This window comes from Aulonocara stuartgranti (assembly GCF_965226115.1).
Source record: "Aulonocara stuartgranti genome assembly, chromosome: 5".
Taxonomy (NCBI): Eukaryota; Metazoa; Chordata; class Actinopteri; order Cichliformes; family Cichlidae; genus Aulonocara; species Aulonocara stuartgranti.
Window position 1 is genome coordinate 28,323,241 of NC_138943.1, and position 22,338 is coordinate 28,345,578.

Here is a 22,338-nt window from a genome sequence, read left to right on the forward strand (position 1 = left end):
AGCCACCCCATTAGCATGGGTAACAAAGAATATTTGTAGCATCACCAGGTTTCAATAACTAAATCCCTAGACCTTTGTCAGCAGTTTCCAACTTGTGCAAGCTGATGCAATAAACCAGAAATGCAGTGGCATCTGTTTCCAGGACAATGGACCTCTGTGTGTTTGAATATGAGTGCATACACTGTCGAACAATTCATCTGAGGATGACTCTAACTGGCTTCTACAGCCCACTGTCATTCATTTATTTATTAAACAGATGGACAAAGTGACTCTTTTGCGCACTTCCCCTATCTCTGGAGAGAAATACAGGTCACTCAGTGAAACTCACTGAAGTACTCTTTTATTCCAAATGCAGGACCAGGTCAGCCAAATAACACATGCATAACGTTGTTTTGGTCATTTTTCTATCTCTACATTATAGATATTTAATACATAAATGACTCCAGCTATACAAATATAAAAATATGTGAGGCTTCATTTACAACCATATGTACACTGACTTCATTAACTTAAGTGAAATTATTAATTCTTTTATCTATTTACATACTATTAAACTGAATTCAATAGTACATTATATCCTATATCTAAATCACATTGCATGAAAAAGCAAAACTATACCAATCTGGTAGTGTACACTCGTTTGCTGCGTGGAAATTAAGTTTAAAAAAAAAAATTGCACCTCAGCTTTTGATAAACATTGGGACTTGACAAAACTGCACATGTAACTGTTCGCCTTAATAATCAGGAGTTATTGTGAAAAGTTAAAAAAAAGGGGAAAAAAACATGCAAACATTTGTTTTCTTTACTGTTAACTGACTGTAATTCATCACTGACTTTCAATTACATCATAATCAATGATAAATAACACTGAAAAGTTGGAGTAGGTGATTTTGTTTTTGTTCCAGATGGAGAATTTTAGTGTACACAAGGTGAACAACAGCCCTTTTCAGACATGGGATATATGTAACATTGCTAGCTTCATGAATTTGTTTAAGTCAGAGGGTTCTGTCATTCAGATGTAGGTCCATTTTACATAAATGTTCTCATGGCTTCACTCAAAGCACTGAAGGAAGGAGACTGTCCTCATGTCATATATACGTAGTAAAATCTTTAAAACTTTCTGTCTGTAATCAGCTCTCATTTAATAAATATATATATGTCTGCCAGGTCGATTTGTAGTCATGGGAATACATCCACATCCACACATTTTTGTAAACAGATTAGACACTTTATAAACTGTAGCCTAAAAACTATAACAGGTCATTTGTCTAAAGTCTACAAGGTCATCATCCCTGTCTCCACGTTAAAGATAATTTATTGTAATTTAAAAACCAAGTGCCACAAAAATCTTGCAGCTAACTTACTGCAGGTATGTAATATGCTCAGAAGAAAGACTTCCATAAACAGCTGGAAGCAAACTAACTTGTTTACATTGCTTTTTAATAATGTTTTCTGAACAGGTCAGAATAGGTTAAAGTCATCATTCACAGTCTATCTTCAGTACGGTATGTTAAGATTATATATACATGAAGTCACTGGTCCATGAGGTATGCACTGACCAGCATTGGTGCTTAAATGTGGAAAATGCAGGATATTAAAACTTTTTCCGGTGTGTGGGGGAAAAGGTCAGTTTATTGTGTTTTAAGTTTTTTAAAAAAGGAATGGGTTTGTGGCTTCCTTGAACAGAGTGAGACCATGAGACACCTACTGAGAACTGGTGTCTGATTTGCCAGTTACTGGCTTTTTAACTTCCAAAATAATCATGTCCGTTAGTGAGCTTAACAACTCAGAGCAGACACACATAATCCCTACTATTGTCCAAGCCAATCCATTAATATTACGGCATACTTTCAAACTTATCCAGTGCTTTGTAAGATTGGCACTGCTGAAGTAACATGTTCAGATGTTGCTCGATTAAAGGTAAGGAATGCATGTCTGAAAAGGGCTAAAAAGTTATATAATGAGCAAATGTCAAGATATTAAGAGATAATGCAGTTCTTGCTTTTTCTGCGTTTGCGGGTGTGTAACTGCCCACTACGGTTGGGTCCTCCCATTCCTGCGTTGTTATACTTGTGGACCAGCTCCTGGTTGCTGAGGTAGCGCAGCTGGATGGGCCTGGGTATCGGTTCACCCAAGAAGTAACCTTCATCCTCTGATTCTGAGGATGATGAGCAAGTGGAGCACCAGTCATCGTCATCATAATCATCCCAGGAGTACTGATTCAAGCCAGTGCGTCTGTTGGCCCCAGGGTTTTGTAGACTCAGGTCTGAAGTGGTCCTGGGGCACTGCCTGAAGAGTTGGGGCTGGTATCTTCCCCCTCCTCCTCTTCCACCAAACTGGTCCCTTGCACTCCTTGGTGGCGGGAAACAGTCATAATCCTCTCGGACATGTAGCTGTGGTCTTTCTTGAGGCCTTTGTCTTTGCTCTGCCACCAAGTGGAGAGCGTTTTCTGAACGAGAACGACGGGATCTCCGAGAGCGGTGATGGTGGTGCCTACGCCTCTGTGGAGTCTCTTCTGGGGCATCTATCCGGATACTGGCTCCCCTTCCTCCACCTCCACCACCACCTCCACCCACCCTGCGCTCACTAATGGGAGGCAAGCGTGAAGCGTTGGCGTTGCTCACCAAACTAAGCCCATCTTCCTCCTGAAAGGTGAAGCCAGGTGGTAAACGAGTAATGCCCATACCCATGCCAGAAGGGTCACAGTACTGCATCTGGTATTGAGTGGGTCTGCGAGGGTTCATTTCCATATAGGACTGACCAGCAGTGAGACTGTGAATAGACTCAGAGCTGCGAAACTGCCCTGAGGAGTTGAGGGTGTCCACATGACTTTTCTCAGACACATTCATTCCAGAGTCTTTGCTCAGGTCCGGCATAGAGAACCGTGAAAGGTGCTCCTGACGCTTTCCCCCAGCATCTGAGTTGCCTGTAAGGAAACAGAGTAGAATTTGGAGAAATGACTGCCTTTTACTCACTGTCACTTTAGCTTGAGGAAACATCTTAATATGCAACAACATGCAAACACGCCAAACAGAAACTGTAAGTCAAACCAAGATCTAGTGAGTACTACTACCACACCAACCTGTAGCATTGGAGAGAGCCAGAGACTCCATGGATCCTCTTGGGGTCTGCTCTAACGGGGTCAGTTGCTCTGTCAAGTTAAGTGCATTTATTGGATTCCTGCTCCTTGCTGTTTGTTGGGTAGTTGCTGAAGGCCCCGCATCTCTGTCCCTCTGAAAACCGTGCAAACTAATCGAACGCTTGTCTGAGGAGAAGCCATTGTGTTTTTGAGTGCAGTGGGACACCTCAGTGAAGCTCTTTTGGGTCCTCAGTTTGGATGGATAGTACTCTTCTGGAGCTTGCTGTTGGAACCACGTCTCATTCAGAGAGTGGCCTTTCATGGCTGAAATAGGCGGTCGCTTTAAACCTCCATTCTCCTGGATCCTGTAATCCTGCTGTTGATTATTCTGTCCAGAGCAGGTGGGGTTATAGACACTTCTGACATTGCACTGGCTAAGAAGCTGGAGAGGTGTGGGATTAGCAGTTGGATCAGATTGGGATTCATAAGTGTAACCATCGCCTGCTTGCTCCTGGTTCTGCCAGGAAGGTGGCTCACGAGTCAAACTGGGTGTTTGGCTGGACAGACTCAGAAGATCCATTTGTAAAGATAGTGGGTCCACTTCCCCTGAACATCTTTCAGTCTGCACCCCGCCTCCCCCTCCATTCTTTGCTGTTTTAGAGCTGCGTCTGGACTCTCTAGTGGAGCGAGCACTTTGAAAGGCCGAATCAGAAGAGTCGGAGCCATTAGGCTCTTCCCCTAGACTGCATGAGCGGGAGCAGAAGATCTGACCTTGCTTGGGCAGGAAAGGCCGACCCAGCAGAGAGCGTTTACAGCGTGCACAGCAGAAGCAGCCTTCTGTAGCATGCCAGTGCTGCCCGTCATACGTCATCTGGCCTTGATCAATACCTGCAGGAAAGATAAACACATAAATGACAGATACTCATACACATGTATTCAAAGGGCATAACATTTAAAAATTTAATTTAAACCAGCTGTGTTGTGTAAAATTGCAGCATACTGCAAGTAGCTTATACAGTAAGAAAATGGAAAATTGAGCTAGAGGCGGCAACTTTGCTGTGTTTCAGGGTAAACTCATTATGACGCTCGCCCAGCATTGTATAAACACATAGCATTTTGAGAATGTTTCCAGTTGTTGCAGGGGAAAAGAAAACCAGCTATTTGCTAATGACTGCCATCTGGATTGAGAGTGCTTTCTGGTGGTTTTCATTTGTAATCAGTTTTATTTTTGAGGCCAAATACTTTTCTGTATCCTGTCTGACTAATAATTACAGCGCAAATCTGTAGAGAAATATGTGCCAAAAATCACACCTGGGCATCCTGTCCTGGGAAACACACACGTACGTGTGCAGTTACACATGCATGCACATGAGCACAAACTCGAAGACAGAAAAATTGCTTATAGGAATGTTTCCAGCTGAAAAATCCCCCATTTTCTTCTCTCGCTGGGGTTGTCTCTACACTTATCTGGCACTTTATGCCTTTATAAACTTAAAAAAACAAAAATAGCAACCAAAAACTGGCCCATAATTTGAAAAGTCACGTGATAGTCATCCCTTTGCCCTATGTTGAGTTCCACACTGCATGATGTATATTGTATACAGTTCTGTGCTTTGTAAAGGTAAGTCTGTGGTGTTCAGTTTTGCACCCCTGCCACAAATATTCTGAACTTTATTCCATGAAAAAATGCTGAAAACAAGACCACAGTCATGCTACTGTAACTCTTTTCTTCTCTGTGCAAACTTGCATCTGAATCCTCTTATATATAAATTATGTATTTGGAACTTTAATAACCTTTCAGCAACCAATTCTTTGCATGAGCTTCTAGTCATTAATGCAGTCCATATGAACAGTGATGGAAACAATAGAGGGAAGTGATGGATGATGGGGAGTGAGGCAGCATACCAATATGTTCCCCGCAGGAATCGCAGTACTCTGCATACAGGGACTCGAAGCAGGAACAGCAGTAGGGCCGTCCCTCCTTCATGATGTAACGCTGACCCCCCAGCACCGTCTCGCACTCAAAACAGCAAAAGTGCTTCATATGCCAGTGACGGCCCTCTGCCTCGGTGCACTCATCTGCAAAGATGATCTAAGAACAAAGACATAAGAAAGAGTATCGTTTATTGAAAGTCCATAGAGATAAAACCTCAGTTGGGTTATTACTGCGTGCTGAATGACAGGACAAAGACTGCTTGCCCTCCCACTCCATACCATTTTCTCCTCTGCAGCTTGGCGCTCTTAGATCATTCTTTGTCGCCAGTTCGTGTAGGAGGCTAATGTGTGTGAGGAACTGAAATCTTGGTGGTGCATTTGCTTTTAATTACGCTGCTGTTAAACCGCTGGGATGCATTTAAGTGCCAAAAGAGTCCTTGTCCCCATTTGCAGAGTAAGAGTCGGCGTTAATGGGCTGGGAGATCAGGATATTGAAACTCAACCCCTTTAAACTGGATAAACCTCAGCAGACATTAAACTGTGACGGAGTGTGCTGTGAACTCGTAAGCGTCGTATGACAGCAATTTGGTGTGTATATAGGCATGTGTAAGTGCAGAGTGCATGTGTGTAAACACTAAAAATAGCCCTGCTGGCACAGTTACAGGCACAGCTTGTCCAAGGGGGTGACGTGTACCTATTAAGACATGACCATCCGCGTGTAGCCTTGTGTGTCTGCGTGTGATGTGCGTTTACCTCATCGCAGGCAGTGCAGCGTGGCTTCAGCCTCTCGGCGTGGTGCCGGCCGCAGTAGATCTTTCCATCCTGGTAGAAATAAATGAGGTCCACCAACAGCTCGTTGCACATGCTGCACACGAAGCACGCAGGGTGCCAACACACACCGTGACCTGCCCGGGATGCGAACACAGCGATGTCTCCGCCGTTTATCTGGCCTCCACACTAAACAGAAAATGAAATGAAACAACTGAATGATTGCTGGGTTTATTTGTCACAATTTACCAGCTTTCTCTTACTGCACTGTTTCGTTTCTTATTTAAAAAGTGTCTAAACCTCAAAGTACAGAATTGAGTGAAACGCTTCTTTGATACAATAATGTAAAATCTTTGCATGTGAAAAAAAAAAAAAAAAACACCCCGTGAGACTCATGTGTCATGATCCAGCAAGAAGTCACATGGCTCAAATTAGTTTTTCAAAGCATAAGGAAAGCTGAAAGTCCATGCCTGCAGAGCTTTTTTTTTTTTTTTTTTTTAATGAGCAGACAGGCCAGCATCCTGATTTGTTGTATGGCATCACTGATTGCTTAATGTAAAGTAATTCCTGTTAAAACGGTTCATTGGAAACAGGACATAAGACAGTCTAATCCAATTTGCTCCATTTAGAGGGATGGATTTACAATCTAATCTGACAGGAAGTGAAAAACTGTTAAATTGTTTTAAATCTGGGATGAACTCCATTTATTGGACCTTTAGTCAAACTTACTGGAGCATCAGAGGATAAGGGCCGCAATTCCAACCACTGTCATCATCACTTAATATCACCCGTTACTTAATTGATAATACAATTGATAGATTGGTCTACAAAAAGTTACAGTCAAGTAATACATATACTAAAGCAGAAGTTAATAGCTGTAAATTGGTTGTTCTGTCCAATCAATGGCTGGAAAAGACAGTTTAGCCTCACAAAAGACACCAGAAACCATTCTGTTAACTGAAAATGTTTCACGGATTAAACAGTCACATCAGCGCTACAGAAGATGCAACAAATAAAGAGATTTCCATGAACTTAAAGTCCACCTTCTATTGGATCTCTAATAAGGTCAGGCTAGTGCTGATACCAATCGAACATGCCGGATCAGTAAATCTGTCTGTAACACAATTATGCAAGTCGAAAAGGCTGCGAGCACAAAGGTGTGTTCAGGAGGTGGGAACCAGAGAGATAAAGAATTTGAAGGGCTGGTGGAGGACACTGGTGGGACAAACGATAGATTTATTAACGGAGAGATATGTAGGGAAGATTAAAAAAAGTGTGATAGAGGCATGGAGGTGTACAATCAGAGAAGACGGGAAGATAAACGAGCAGCAGCACCAGTAAGACGAGAGGAAAGGTCAGGCAGGCAAAGCAGATTTAGAGGGGTGGGAAGGTGGAGACGGAGGTAGAGTTGCAATCAGGTTATCTAACTGGCACAAAGCCTAGAGCTGCAAGAAACCAAAGAGAGGGGGGGAGAATTCAATCAATACAAACTCTCCCAACAATCCACTCCCCCGTGTGTGTGTGTGTGTGTGTCTGCTAACTGGATAAGAAACACGAGCTATAAAGCAGCTGTACACCCGGAGCACCAGCACAGCACTGAGTATCTCCACCTTGTTTGAGCTTGTTGTAAATAAAATGACAAACGGCCAGTGGATGCATTAAGTGTGTGTGTTTATTGTTAAACGGGAATTCCATTCAGCTCCAAACTTCCATTATATAAGAGTACAAACACTAAGCATCTAGAGAATTTAGAGCAGTCTAACTCAACTATAATGAACTCAGCTGTATTTCAGAATTTTTATAGTTGGTGAGGCATAAAAAAAAGAAAATAAAGTGCGGGCACCATACCCACACACATCACTTTAAGAGTTTGAAGTGAGACAAGGTCACAATAGTAATTTAACTGCATCTCCCTCATTTATATACGTCAACATTAAACCCTGCTGACATGCCAGCAGGTCGTTCCATATGTCTGCCACATCACTCACTTCTGTCACTTCTCTGTCTACATAGAAATGACATTTATAAAAAAAATAAATCAATAAATAACACGGAGGTCAAATGTATATTTTATGCTTTCGACATTTCTTTCAGCTACCTGTTCGCAGATCGCCCCCATCATCGTCACGGGGAGTGGGCGGACGTTGCCCCGACCCAGGTTTTCGCGCTTCCGCTGGTTACTGAAGAGCTTCAGCTCTCGCTTCTCCTCATCATCCAGACTGTTACAGTAGCGCACCTGGATGAAGATCACATGCCCATGAAACCACGAGAACATGAACTGGAGCGGTGACAGAAAATGGATGGATGGATGAATGAATACTACTTAAAGTGAATAGAAGTAGTTTTTTTTTAAGATTTCAATATCTGTATAATGTTTGCCAGGTCAGTGACTGATCCCAGAGTTGAATTAACTGTCATCATGTTTTTGTCATTGCTAAGAAGTGCTGATATTGTGCTCTGCTTTTGCTGGGTGCAAATTGTGAATCAGGATTAACCAGGAACCACGTCACCAAACGAATAACTGGCTCTCAGATCGCAGCTGACGAAACGACTGACCAATCAGATTAGTAGGTGGAATTAAGAACCCACCCACTACCTGACCACAAATTGGTTCTGTGAAGTCCCACTTAATAAAGTGAAAAGAAATAACAGCTCAGGCTGACTGTTAGCCTAAACTAAGGTGGGAAACAGAGCCGACCTTCACGGGGATCCTGTCTTTTAATCTCTTCAAACAAACTGTGGTAATAATTTATTCATGTAACCAACTTTAATAGGCAGCGATAAACACTTCCCTATCTCACCCATTAGGGAGACAGACTCCATTTTTAAAGCATCTGTCTTCTCCCCGCTCCCCCTCTTATCTCTGTATTGCCCTGAAGGAGGTGAGGTGATGGATGGATGGATGGATGGATGGATGCATGGAAGGTGGTGGGGGAGGGCATCTGTTTGGACTCACCTCATTGTCGTGGGGCGGGAGCTGATTGAGCAGCTGTTTGATCCTGTATTTCTCCCCTGGGCTGTTCACGTAGGGCACCTTGTCCTCAGGCAGGGAGCTGTAGTACTGATGAACCTGAGGGAGAGACGGAGAACATTTGGACTGAGGGGCTGTTTTCATTACCAGGTAAGTGCTCAAATATTCTGCAGTAAGTGACTTCTTTCTTTTGTTGTTGTACCATCTACAAAAACTGAGAAATTTCAGCCTTTATTTGATATTGTTTTGATTTTATCATTTCAGGGCTAAAAAGGTAAAACTGTGCAAGGACCAAAGTATCAAGATCTGCCACTGGGAGTCAGTCTCTCTCTCTCTCTCTCTCTCTCACACACACACACACACACACACACACACACACACACACACACACACACACACACACACACACACACACACACTTTGATTTATGGCCCACCAGTAGAGACTTAATGGAACCCCACCTCTCCATCTCTGCACACTGACAAGGGAATGCATTACTGACCTGTCACAATTACACACACACACACACACACACACACACACACACACACACACACACGAGAAAACGAAATAGTGTTCAACACGTATGCCCCCAGCAATGCAAGCGTGTGGCAGCAGATTAATGCTAATCTGGACATTTCAAATTACTTGGACATTCTTTACATCACCACAGCAGACAATGAGTGTCATTTCTGTGTTATTTATTACACTCTTTTTATTACACTGTAATGAGGGGGGGCTGGGGTATAACTGAGGTCAGGCAGTTATATATGAATGTGACTGGCGAGGGGGGCAAATGAAGAAAGCCACAGGGTTTTTAAAGAGAGGTTTGAGGATAGATGAAAAAGAGAGAACGGGTGAGAGGTGGAGGAGGAGACATGAGAGGGAAAAAGTTAAAAAAAATGTGAGTGTAGAGGAAGATATCTTTGTGTACGGAGAGACGCAAAAATGGGCAAAATGTACACAGAGGACTTTATGAGAGAGACAGCATGTGTGATCGATGCTTGCTGACAAGATCACGTCTCTCTTGATGGCCTACAGGTCAGCTGAATGGATTTACCGACTAGCCTTGTCCTTGGCAATAACACAGTCTGCCACACAAAAACAGATTAACGCAGACGTGCATCAGTGTGTAAACACCCGAATCAAAACTGAGCAGCTTTCGAAAACTCTCTTTAAAGGTGCGGCATCACATCCAGCATCAAAGACGATCTTCATTTCCTTGAAGTATCCACTTGTACAAGCGTATTTGTTACTGGGATGAATTTATAGCAGGAGACTCTTTGCTGTAAATGTAACCCAATTCCTTCTGCTCTGCTTTTGTTGGCTGTCTGCTTGCGTTGGCAATGGACACGAGATCTGTGCTCAGGAGCACAATTTAGGACGGGCATTGAGGGTGGGGTGGAATCTCTGGATAGTCCCGAAACGACCGACTGTGGTCAAGTGCCGATATATTACACAGCACTGACAAACAAAAAAGACAAACTCGTGATGCACGCACACACCCACTGTTAATGATAAATTACAAAACATGCTTCCAAGAACAGCAGGGTTACAATCTGGAGGTGAAAGGCACACTGCCCTGAGGAAAAGATCTAAAGAAAGATACACACACGTACACGCATGCATACGCACGACACACACAAATATTCCAGAGCGAGCTAGAAGAAGCAGCTTGCGATAATAACTGTAATCGAAAACAGACGGAAGTAAAGACAGGGCAGAATTTCAAACTGTACTGAAGGGAGTGTTTTTTAAGGCTGAAGCAAATGGTAGGACTTACAGATGAGTGACAAGAGAGATTGCTTCACACAGCTGGTTTCTATTGCTGTTAATGGCCAGGCAGGCAGGGGAAAAAGACACCACCAGGCACCAGTTCTGACATTCTCACAACAAGCCACTTTGCAGCGGTTAGTAGACACAGATATTATATAGCTGAGAAAATACTGGTAGCTATAGTCAAACACTGCGGAGGAAAAAAAGGGTGTTTTTACTGTGAAGAGAGAGGATTTAACAGCAGTTTTCATTCATTTCCCTCCTGTTCTCACGTCTTTGCTGACATGTGTGAATGCCCATGGTGCAAAACTGTGCCAAACACCGCTAACATATGACACCTAAACACAAAGCAGAAGTGATGTTTATAGGAATATTACTAGCTTTAAAGATACGTGATCATGATCCATGAAGTAATAGAATTTGGACAGCAGGGTGGCACTAAATTTAATTTTTAGAATCGCAGCCATCTATCGATGTCAAATTCAGCAAATATCAATCTCGCTGTGGTGCAACAAAGGTAAAGCGAGGAAGGTAATTCAAGTCATTAGTCCTCTTCATCCTCCAGGGACTATGGATTTTTACACATTTTCTGTCAAATACCCAACTAGCTTTTACATCCACTGACCCATCATTTACTCGTCCTTCACGGCTGCTGGCTGCAATCAAGTCAGAGGCTGATGGTTTTATTGTTCTTGATCTCAGATCGGAATGAGTCCAATTGCCCTCTGGTCTATTTTGGAAAAGGTCAAACTGCCCTCGCTTCTTTCTCTACCTGGCGCTTTTCTATTTAATTCATCTACTTCAAGGCTCTCGGCCCATGTTAGAACCTGACAGAGATACAAGTTTGCATGAAAAACCTAAAATTGAATTTCTATATAGACATGGCACATGGAATTGATGCCTAGCAGAGTTTCAATATTAGACTGCAGCTCTTACACATGAAGAAAACGCTTATCTCTCACAGACCACTGCTAGTTATCATTCTTGCCCTTGACAAACGGTAACTTGGCAACATCCAATAAATCTATTTTAAACGATGAAGAGGAGAGAGCGAGGCGACTAGCGAGGGAGGAAAATGGCCCAATAACATGTCAAATGCACAGAATAATGGCTCCATTTGTTGCTAAAGATTCTTTTGCCGTGTCTGCATTTCAGCACCCTGATAGTGGAAAGTAGAGCTGACGGCACTGTTTGGTTGACAGAAACAATCCCAAGTTATCCCTCAGACACACCTGACTGACCCCAGTCCTGCTTAGAAATGTCTCATTACAGAATAGCAGTACATCACTTGAGGCTGAACAGGAGACAGATACAGTTCTGCGGTTCAAAGCAGGAAGACTCTTGATCTGCAGTTTTTAACCTGAAGTTTTAGCTTTATGTCCACTCTCCTGAAAAAAGTCACACCAGGCCTCCACAGCTTGAATGATTTGTCATGTCAGGGTTGGAAGACAGAAACTGCTACAGCTTCTGGCACATTTCATGTGCTGCCTGCTGCTAGGTTAAAGCTAGAAGTGATTCAGTTTAACAGTCTAATATTCTTTCCATTCTGATGATCAAGTCAATCAAGTATTAAAAAAACAATCCTGAATCTCTTCTCTAGGCTGTTTAGCATTCTGGTCTTGCCATACTAATCAGCCCAGTCCTCTTTATTTCCTGAATGTTCCCGAGGTTATATTTTCACCAAATGAGAACCTAAGTGACTACGGAGTTGTAAGCATGATCCTGGAGAGGGATGAATAATAGCTGGTCTCAGTCCTTTGAGGTCGAAACAGTGTGCCAACAATGTACTGACCAGCTCAGCTCATCAACAAAATGAAACCGGCTTCAATAAACGTTGTTATTGTCTCATAAAGCTGGAAACCCTCCCACGTGTGCGCACCTGCAGTTAAGTGAAGTATTGTAATAGAGGATTTTCTGCACGGGTCCATTTTATGTGCTTATGTATTAACGCAGGCTTAGCTTTGTGGTTGTGAGGGCAATGTAACCTACTGTAAACATGTTTGCAGGGAGAAGGAATTGGAGATTAATTTAACTGCTGGAAGCACATAATCCTTGTTATCCATTAGCTGGGAGAAGGTGCAGTCAGCATGTAATATATGCCGACACATGGCGACATGCAGGTCTAAACGAATAGTTGGAATTTGTATTCGATTTCTGATTATTGTACTAAAAGTGTGTTATATATTTGAACTAACACCTGGCTGTGCATATCTCTGAAAGACTAAGCTTTAACCCATGATCATATTTTACAACACCAAGCCTTATCCTAATTCACTGTATAAACTTACACTGCTCAACTGCCACTACAGTGTATGGTGAAATCGGAGCTTTTGAAAGGGCGCTGTAATGTGATCCCACGTCTTCCGTCATTTCATTCACGTTCAAGCTTTAATTAGCCTCTGTGTTGTATTCTCTACACTGGAGGAAACGAAAAAGCTGTGGATTCAAATGCTCAACAATTAATTTCTTACAAAAACTTCAGCTTCACATGATAAAAAAAAAATAGATGAAAGGATTGGACCGGTACACACAATTACACATATTTTACAAAAAAGGTGACAAGAGAAGTGATAAGATGGCGTTACTAACAAGACTGAAATGCTGGAAGACCGTGTGCTCCATAGCAAAATAAGACTAAACATACCTGTTCAGGTTTGAGACCCGGTGGAACCCAGGCGTACTCCTCCAAGGCACAGCCTGAGTCATCATCCGAGGTTGAGTTCCTCTGGAAGTCGTACATCAGTTTGGTGACCGTCTTCTCCATCTCTACGGGCATGGCTGTCACTGCATGCTCCTCACGACGACACTTACAGTGTACACAGATCTTCCTGCCGGTGACAAACAAACCCCCCCCCATCTGTCAGTTCAATGTCACATGTGTGCTTACATGTGCAAATTAAGGACAGATATAATGGTCTAGGAAAAAAGCAATCGTCTAAATGGTAGCTTTAAAGTCTGGTTCATAGTTTGGGCAGTGTTGTGCATCTAAACCTCATGATATCCCTGATCATTATTAAACAAGTTCTGTGTTTGATAGAGTGATGTATAAAGAAGAACAAGAGGTCACATGGTGTGAGCCTCTAGCATCCATCATTAATAATCGAAAATAAACCATTAAAAAAAAATCTTTTCTTTCAAAATTAGTCCAAGAAACACAAACCCGAAGTCTGTGAAACAACTTTTCCCCCTCCACAGGCACTCTTATTCATCTCAGTTGAAATGTCGAGGATTCCCACTGTGGGTTCCCCAGTAAAAGAGGGTGCCACAAATGCAATGCTCATCACTCGTCTGTGGTATGAAGATCTACTGTCAAGCGTGCCTTGGAAATAAGCCGAATACAGCCATCGACAGTGATGGAAAACAGCACTACACAAACACAATACACAGGCACTTTGCTATGTACAAGGTTAGCGAGAACCACTTGCAGATGCTTTGCGAGGACAGTGCCCCACCCCCATTAGCCAAAGGGATCCACCCATCTATAACAGGGAAAGCAATCTGTGTGAGAATTCTCACAGAAAACTTAGATGCAAGAGCAAGGTCAAATTAAGGCACTAGGGGGTCTATAATCATTTGAGCTGCTCTTTCCTATAATTTTCCTAACCCAAGTTAGAATATCGCCCCTTCATTTCCATAAAATAATTCATCACCAATCACAGTACCACTGTCTGATTTTAGCTTCAACACCAAATACAGCTCATTTAATCATTACAGGATTGAAATTAAGCTTATAAAGAATGATTCTGGGTTTGACTGCTCACCTGTCTTGTTGATTTAAAAGCCCATAACATCATTGCTGTTCATCAAAGTAAAGCTGTATTTTTGCAGACACCTCAGCTTGTAACTGTGCTACTATTAGAGTCAGCTGTGTATGAGATGGCTCAGAAAAGGATCGCAATATATGGGTTCAATACTTGAGTGCATGGGCCAAAATGAAAATGTAGCCCAACACTACCAGGTCTGCATTCTGATGCAAAGCATAGAGACAGTGCAACCATACAGATCGCCGTGTCCTTGACAGCTCTAAACCCTGCAAATAGAAACTGGGTGGGCAAAGAGGTCACATCCCACTAACCCTTGCTGCCGCTCAGGCGGCCAAACCGGTGAGACAATCCCATTACCTTCTCAGAGGGATGCTGGCTTGTCTGAGAGACAGCCCTATGGAGGAGCTTAGGGGCAGTCAGGACACTGTAACACATCCTCAGCCATCCAAGGTGTCAGTCTATCCGAACAAATGAATGCAAAGTAGTCTGCAATATCTGGCTTCTTGTGAATCAGTTCTTGCAGTGTGATATATTCAGCGTGTAACTGCTCGATATTTCTTGCAGACTTAATTTTTAAACCTTACGGTACTTGTTGAACCTGTTCCCACTATAATGACTACTGAGCAATTAGGTCTGATTGGAATTTCAATCTAGGTACATGTGCAGAGTCAATCCTATTTTCAAACACTGCCACTGGATATGTCCGTAAGCCTTTCTTAACTTTGCTCTGTACTGTAGCTGTGGACTCTTGAGTCTGTTGAGCTCACCGATGGGTGATGGGTGCAGGGCTGCGAAGCTAAGACTCAGTCACAATAACAGTTGGCACTGTCCCAGCGTTTGTGTCAACTACCTGTTAACGTAAAGTGCTCTGAGCCAAACGGCTATAATGCTTCATCGTGTCTCTCCCTGAAAAAAAGCACTTCTTGTCCAAGGGTTTAGCCTTAGTTAACAAAGCTCAAAATCCAATTTGACTTAGCAGTGATTGATTTGAGTGATGAGATAGACAATGAAACACATGGAGCTCACTTTATTTAGTTCGAGCAAAACGTCTTACTGGCATGCCACAACTAGCCACATGCCTGTAATATATGTATATATACATAGCTGAAGATGGATGAGAGATTATTTAGCGACAGGCAGAAGCCTAAAAAGCTCATGCTTTGAGCTCCAGCTAAAGAAGGACCTCTAAACTTCTGTTGTCATTGTGCAAGGGCAGCCACAGACTTCACACACTCACTACATAAATATTAAGAAAATGCCTGAAGTGGGCAAATATCCCTGTCATGAATATTGATGACCATGATAAACAGAACAGATGTAGATGAAGTCATCAATGAGCTGTCAAGCAGGCAGACTGGGAGAAGGGTGCTTAGCAAATCCCAGTCCCAAGAGGATGATGCCATAGCCGGAGGCAAAGCAGCTTGCCTCAGTACAGCCCAGCACTTTCACAGTTATTACTGATTTAAAGATGATTTGCTGGATGGGAACAGAATCTCATGAATCTATGAGAACATACACAATCACAATGAAAATGGTCAAAGCACAAGGTGGATCCACCACACGAGATAAAGCACATATGAACACTTAAAGGCAGGTATTTTGTCCCTGGGCTAAGAAGGATGAAACCTGAAAGAAAGCCTCTTCACACCACACCTTTCATGTGTCCACTCAGAAGGAGGTGACCCACATCTGTACAGATGTGGGTCAGAGAGACTTCAGAGAGACCTTCCTCCAAACACGTCCTGATTTTCTCAAATCAGAAAAAGCAGAGAGTCTGTAGACCTTGAGGGTCCGTTTCCCCTGCTTTCCCCATGATTTACATTCTTCATGGACATGCCTGGGATTTCCCCTCAACTAAAACGTAATCCCCGAGCTTCCCCGTGTAAGCTACATGAGTTCAATTAAATCAGATTTAGAAACTCTGGTAAAACAAGTCAAGCGCATCACTGACGCCTCATAAATGACTGAGATATAGGGAAGGAAGTAAAGAGGCTTGTTATTTTTTTCAAATGTGACTGGGCTTCTTTTTTTGTCCCCTGGGAGAGCTGATATATCATTGGTCAATCGGAGTGAGGGTTTTATCAAGCCCATGGGGTGGTTGGGGTATGTTTGTGGTTCGCAATGATGTCAGTGGACAATGGTTCTTATTTCAAGTTAATTATAATCATTATTCACCGCTGCAAGATGAGCACCGTATCCCAGGTAACGGGTAATTTTAATACGTAACTAGGGTCTACTGGGCTGCTCTACAATTGCGTACAGTTGTTTTAACTGTTGTCAATCAGTGCAGCAAGCTCTTTAGCAAGCACAGTCTCACAGTTTAATGAAACAGGCTGTAAGATTAAGTTGAATATCTGAAGACAAAACAAAAGTGGGCTCAATGAATTTATTTATTTTATTGATTTTAGAAGCCTGAAATGTGGGGTTAGGCTCTAGTGCTGATTTAAAGGTGATTAAGTTTTAGGAAGGTAAGTTAGGTACTAAAAAAAACCCCATCTGATAAAGAGCAATTCACAGAAGTGCGTCTTTTGAGCAGAAGTCGTCATTTTCTCCCGAAACCACTGCAGCTTTTCCATGGTATCAGAAGGTCAGATTAAAATCTCATCTTTAAATGCAAGCTCTACACAAAAAGCAGAGGTTGCATGATAAGAAGGGAGAACGGAGAGGACAAGACAGCTGGGCGCAAGGACACTCCAAGTGTTTTTTTTGTCCCCCCCCCCTCTTCTTCTGCTTTTGTTTTCTTTGGAACAAGAAGCGGAAGAAGATAGAGTCTTTTGTCTTTAACGGCCTCTTGTTAAGCAAATGCAAGCTTTCCGGCAGTAATATTTGAAGATAAATTTTAAAGGCGCTTTGAGAAACAGCCCTGCTTTCACAAATTATAGCTATACAAGCTACACAAGCAAACAAAGTCGTATCTATGGTCTACATTTTCGACTTCAGAGCTATTAAGAGTTAATCACAGGCAAACACGACTGAGGTGTCTCTGGCATAACCCAGGCTTGATAAAGGCATTTTCCATGTGTGGCCAATTAGCAAGAACCTGCTGCAACGTGCTGCTGATGGCCAAGATTAGGCCCGCACCCACCTGTCATGGCCACTTATAGATTAGCCTGCTCTTTTGAACTAGGCCCTGGTCTACACTAATGGGCAACATTATTTTACAGCATGTTCAACAAAAAAAAACCCCCAAAAAAACTATTATGTTGGCACTGAATTTTGACAGTGTGAGCTGATTTTTTAGTAGATGATTGACAAGTTAACACAGCAAGGGCACTTTGAATTGTCACAAGCAGCAAGAGCACCTGCAAAACCAGCTGTCAAAGTCTGTAATGGCCAAAGTTTGAAAACATAACTCAAGGGATCTTGGATATTTTAACAGTTGTATTATGGGAAATGTAGGCCATCATATTGGACCTGAGTTGGTCCAATATGAAACGGAAGGATAAAAGGAGACTGTGTTTGCATAACATCACACTGGGACACTTTTTTACTATACATGAAATAGGCTCACATTACTCAATGTGAATTCTCAATAAATTGACAATACTTTCGATGGGATGGGAGGTCATGGAAGGGTCAAACTTGCATCAATACAGATGTTGTTTTGGAAGCACTCTGGTGACAGGTCGTTAGTCATTCTCTTTCAGTTCCCAACACACATTAAATGGCCTTGATACACTCTCAGAGAAAGTACAATATTGCTGTTATATCACGCTGACTTTTCTTTCAAAGCACCAGTGAGGAAAAGGCAGGAACCAATGAGCATCCGAATCACCACACCCCCAAAAGACAGTTGTGTATGTCAGAAATGATGTTGGACAGGCGTTTAGGTTCCTGTCAGTCTGCTCTCGGACCAGAGGTGCACAGCGATCCTGCAGCCAGCTGCCACACATTATTCCACATTATTCATTGTCGCCCATTCATGTGCTAATCCAGCGGCGCTTTTCACTGCTAAAAGTAAGTAATAAGTAAACTATTTTAACAGATCAATTAATCTGCATTGAGTTGTGTAATGCAAAGCCACAAAGACGTACAGTCAGCAGCAAACTTCAGGAGAAAAAACGACATAAATAATCAGACAAAGAAAAATACAGATCCTTCTTTAATGCAAACTGTCGAGAAGAAAATACTAATTTGCAGACCTTTACTCGGGCAGACTATTGTCTGTTGTGTCAGTTCAAAATACAATCCATATGTCACACAGCTACACGGTCCACAGCACACATTACTGGTCGGACCAGTGCGCTACAGGAGGTGGGGTGGGGGATATAAACCAGGGAGAACACGTCCACAGAGAGAAAGTTCAGCAATCTGCATTCAAGTGTTATTTACAATCGAAAAAACACCCACTTGTGAAACAGAAGAGTGCAACACCCTATAAAAATCTTGTAGAGGGTTCAACTTGTTTATACATTTAAAAAAAAAAAAAAAGGCAGTGTGCTTTAACAGTCCTGCGATTATTTTACGCATAAATTCAAATCAGGATTAAGCCAGACAGGACTAAAAGTTCACGACCAGACTGGTGGCGCATTCCCCAATCAATCGAGCCTTTAAAGTCCCCGTCTCCGTTTGCGCTTTTACACAAGAGCTACCAAACAATAACACAAACACTATCAATAATGTGCCCCTTACCTTCTTACAAACTGCAACCGAGAGAAGCCATTACCGTGACCTCGGAGGCTTTGGTGTTGCGGGTTTTAAAATACGCGTTCCTCATTGCAGAATTTGTCACACAACTCCAACTCCAACAGCTTCGCCACGAAAACACGCCACTCTCGCCCGCTGCGTGATCCGCACCCCTCTGCTACATTTATCCCGGCCGTTTAAAAGCCTTTTGTCAACCCTCTCCTCTTCGCAAATACACTCTGGGGGGAGGGGGGGGAGGGGGGCTCTGCAAACGAGGAAAAGCCCCAACGAAGAGCCAGTATGAAGTGCGTAAAAGCGGATTCCTCTTTTCAGTATGTCCAGTAAGTGCGCAAATTCCACCAGAGGGAGAAAAAAAACAGATTTTGTCGCTCAACGAGAATAACAGAGCTCTCCTTTGGCAGTAACGTTAAACACTGCTGCCGAGTCTCAGAGAAGATCGGCGCGGACTTTCGGTGCGTAAAAGCCCAGAGCGCTCCAAGAGCTCTGCTTTCTGCTGACAGAGCCACACAGCAGCAGCGCTTTAATCCTCCCCCCGTTTGTCAAGTGCGCTTAGATTAATAGCTCGATTCCGGTTTACCCTTTCAAAATAGAAGCATGGCGTCAAAAGTTTGGTTCACTGGTCGATCTATTATTTTCTTCCTCGTTTGTGTTTATAGCATTTATTTACGCATATTCCGTTTTATTTACTGAAACGCTGTTTCTTCTCTTTTTGACATCAAATTAAAGTCCGTTGCAGTGCAAATGATTCTGTGAAAAGAAGGCCAATGGACCTTAAGTTCTTATTTATAATAACATAACTAAAAATAAAAGTTTGCATGTAATTATGAAACCCACCGATAGCATGGGGGGCATCTACTTTAGTTTTTTCCCTCTTCTTTGTCAATTCATACCGTCCGTGATGAATGAGTAATGAGTATACAAATTTACTATTTTGTTCAGATATTGAGTAGCAAATATATTTGTTCTTCATGTAAACGTCATCACTTTTAGCATTTTATTTTCACATTTTGTTTCAAATTACAGCACAATGTCAACTTTCTATTTGAAGGCAGATTTGTTCACTTCCTGTGTTATTGTGGGCCCTCTCTGGTCTCCTTTCATGTGGCGCGCGCGCGCGCACACACGCACTTTTCTCCTCTGTCCTGCATGCTAATATGCCAGTGTGATGTCAGTAAGTCAGCATCCCTACACTAGTGTAATTAGCAGCATGAATGACTGGTGGTCTGGCAGGATTTGCATGTGAATCAAACCACTTGCCTGACTCAGTTGCTGGGGGCAAAAGAGAGACAGAAAGGGAGGCAGGAAAGAGAACAGCAGCAGGACGCTGACTTGGTCATGCAAGGACATGAGCGCTCATCCAGAGAGAGAGAGAGAGAGGCAGATAAGCTCTCTTTAACATGAGAAACAGACGTTAGCTGAAACAAAAGGACAAAAGACTTAGAGAGCAATGAAAATCCACTGTATGAAAAATGAATTTAGAGATCTTTAAGAGTTTCATGTCACACGTGAACATTTTGTTCCCTTTACTTAAAAAAAAAAAAAAAGATCTAGCTCACCAAAATACAGTGGACAATTGTTTGACGGTGTGTGTCTGTGTGTTCATAGTGCTGTGGCCTGAGACAGTGACCTCAGTCAGTACGCACACACATGCTAAAGTTCTCCGCTAATATGTCTCCTGCTGTAGCCAATAGTTCTCTAATTAGGCACGAATAATCCAAGCAGGTATCGTGTTGTGTTTTGAACCCACACAAAAAAAATGCAGCTTGCTAACCAAGTTATCTACAGTTAGCACTCAACCAGTCTTGTCAGAGTTCAAAACGAGTGGGTGATGTCATGATGCCTACATTCATCTTTTATATACAGGCTATGACAAACATTTGCAAAAGTTCTCAAAACATCCTGTGTTGTACTTTCTGTTACAGTAGGCATCTGCACAAGAACATCTGCCACGATGGCACTCACCCTCTCTCTTACACACACAAACATGGTAAATGAGAGATGAGGTGAAAAAAAAAAAGGTTTATAAAAGCCTGCGCAGACATTGTTGCTGATCCTTTCAGATGTGGAGGATGAATCTTGCAGCATTGCGTCTATAACTCCTTTAGAAATCTAAGAATACTAGTAACAGCTCAGGCTGTACTCACAAGCACTCCATAAGATTTTATAAGCCCTAAACGACTGTGTCCTGTACTCGTAACAATCAGGTTACGGGTCAGCTGGCTCGGGCCCAGCCGCTTTCCTCGATCAGTCATTCCCTTTTTCCTAATAAACTGCTCCCAGACCTGCAGTGAGCTGTTTCAAATGCCACAAGAGGACTGAATAAAAGTGTAGGGGCCAGCTTAAGGGACATACCACAGATAGCATTGCCTGCATAGGCTGTTGGCATGCACAGAGAGCCTTTGCTTGGTAATTTTAGACAGTGAGCCAAACGGGTTTACTCCCTTCCTTCCTAAGTATGCATATTGTGTTTTTTTGTCTTTATCAAAGCACAGGATGAGCAAAACTGTAAATACATTAACCCCTGGGCTGGGTGCATATCTGAAATTTGTAAGAAAGTTTTACTGGCTCAAAGGATCTTATCCTACAAGAACATTAGTCAGGTCTTACCAGAAGGAAGGAACTGATTTATATAATGTCTGATATGGTCAAAAGGCATTCCTGATAAATCAGTGTCTTTATCTAGATTTGAAACATAGCCAAGATCCCAACATGGCCTCTGCATCTTTACTTCTCATCTGCTTTTTTAGGAACACTAGTCTCCTCTCCTTTCATGTGGCAAATGCTGATGGCTATCACCGTAGAGTCAACACACGAGGCAGCTGGGACTCAACCCAACAGCTGATAGCTCTGACATGCTGGGAGGGAGGTAGAGAACCAACTTCCCATATAGCCTCACTTCCCACCACTGCAGAAGGTTTCTTAAGTAAGTCACCAACTAATGTAAAAGCCCATTCACGGTCTGTGAGTGGTCACAAGGGTCCACGTGAAGTAATTTCGTTAACGGCCTTAATTCGCAGGGGTGCCCTTGGTTCCCTGCGTGGACGCCATTGTGCAGTTCCATACTGTCTAGACTACAAAATATGTCAAATGCACATGTAACACAAAAATGAACTGCACTATTATACTGTCAATCACATGTACTCTGTAATTTTTTTTACTTTACTTCTTTACGGTCTGTATCTTTATAACAAATGCATAAACACAAGCACGCAGCATTAACCCAGTCTGAATTACTAAATGTGTTTCCCCTCTCATTAAGACCAGGTCATAACCTGAATAAAGCTAAAGTTATTTTAAAGTTTATAAAGTATATATATTACATTTCTTTCTGAAAATAATCTGTATATAATAATCTCTATTGCTACAGTTTAAAAAAAATATTTTAAATTATCTTTCTT

The 22,338-nt window shown here is 42.4% G+C and overlaps 1 protein-coding gene and 1 long non-coding RNA gene across 3 annotated transcripts in view; one reads left to right on the top strand and one right to left on the bottom strand.

Moving 5' to 3' along the window:
- Positions 1-323: 323 nt before the first annotated feature.
- Positions 324-22,338, bottom strand: part of prickle2b (prickle homolog 2b) — an 88,771-nt gene continuing 66,756 nt past the window's right edge. Inside the window, exons 1-8 of one of the 2 annotated variants that reach the window (XM_082533691.1) lie at positions 18,926-19,459; positions 13,174-13,357; positions 8,739-8,852; positions 7,881-8,018; positions 5,768-5,971; positions 4,985-5,171; positions 3,083-3,967; positions 324-2,926 (exon numbers count right to left, since the gene is read on the bottom strand). In XM_082533691.1, coding sequence (XP_082389817.1) covers positions 1,980-2,926; positions 3,083-3,967; positions 4,985-5,171; positions 5,768-5,971; positions 7,881-8,018; positions 8,739-8,852; positions 13,174-13,305 — 2,607 coding nt within the window. In that variant the 5' untranslated portion in view covers positions 13,306-13,357; positions 18,926-19,459 and the 3' untranslated portion in view covers positions 324-1,979. Of the gene's footprint in view, positions 2,927-3,082; positions 3,968-4,984; positions 5,172-5,767; positions 5,972-7,880; positions 8,019-8,738; positions 8,853-13,173; positions 13,358-18,925; positions 19,460-22,338 lie in introns of those variants that run through there. The other variant, XM_082533690.1, reaches the window with a different exon arrangement.
- LOC309706822 lies at positions 8,824-12,719 on the top strand. Its single transcript, XR_014276806.1, has 2 exons — positions 8,824-8,903; positions 9,018-12,719. It is a non-coding gene; the product is annotated as an uncharacterized lncRNA (long non-coding RNA).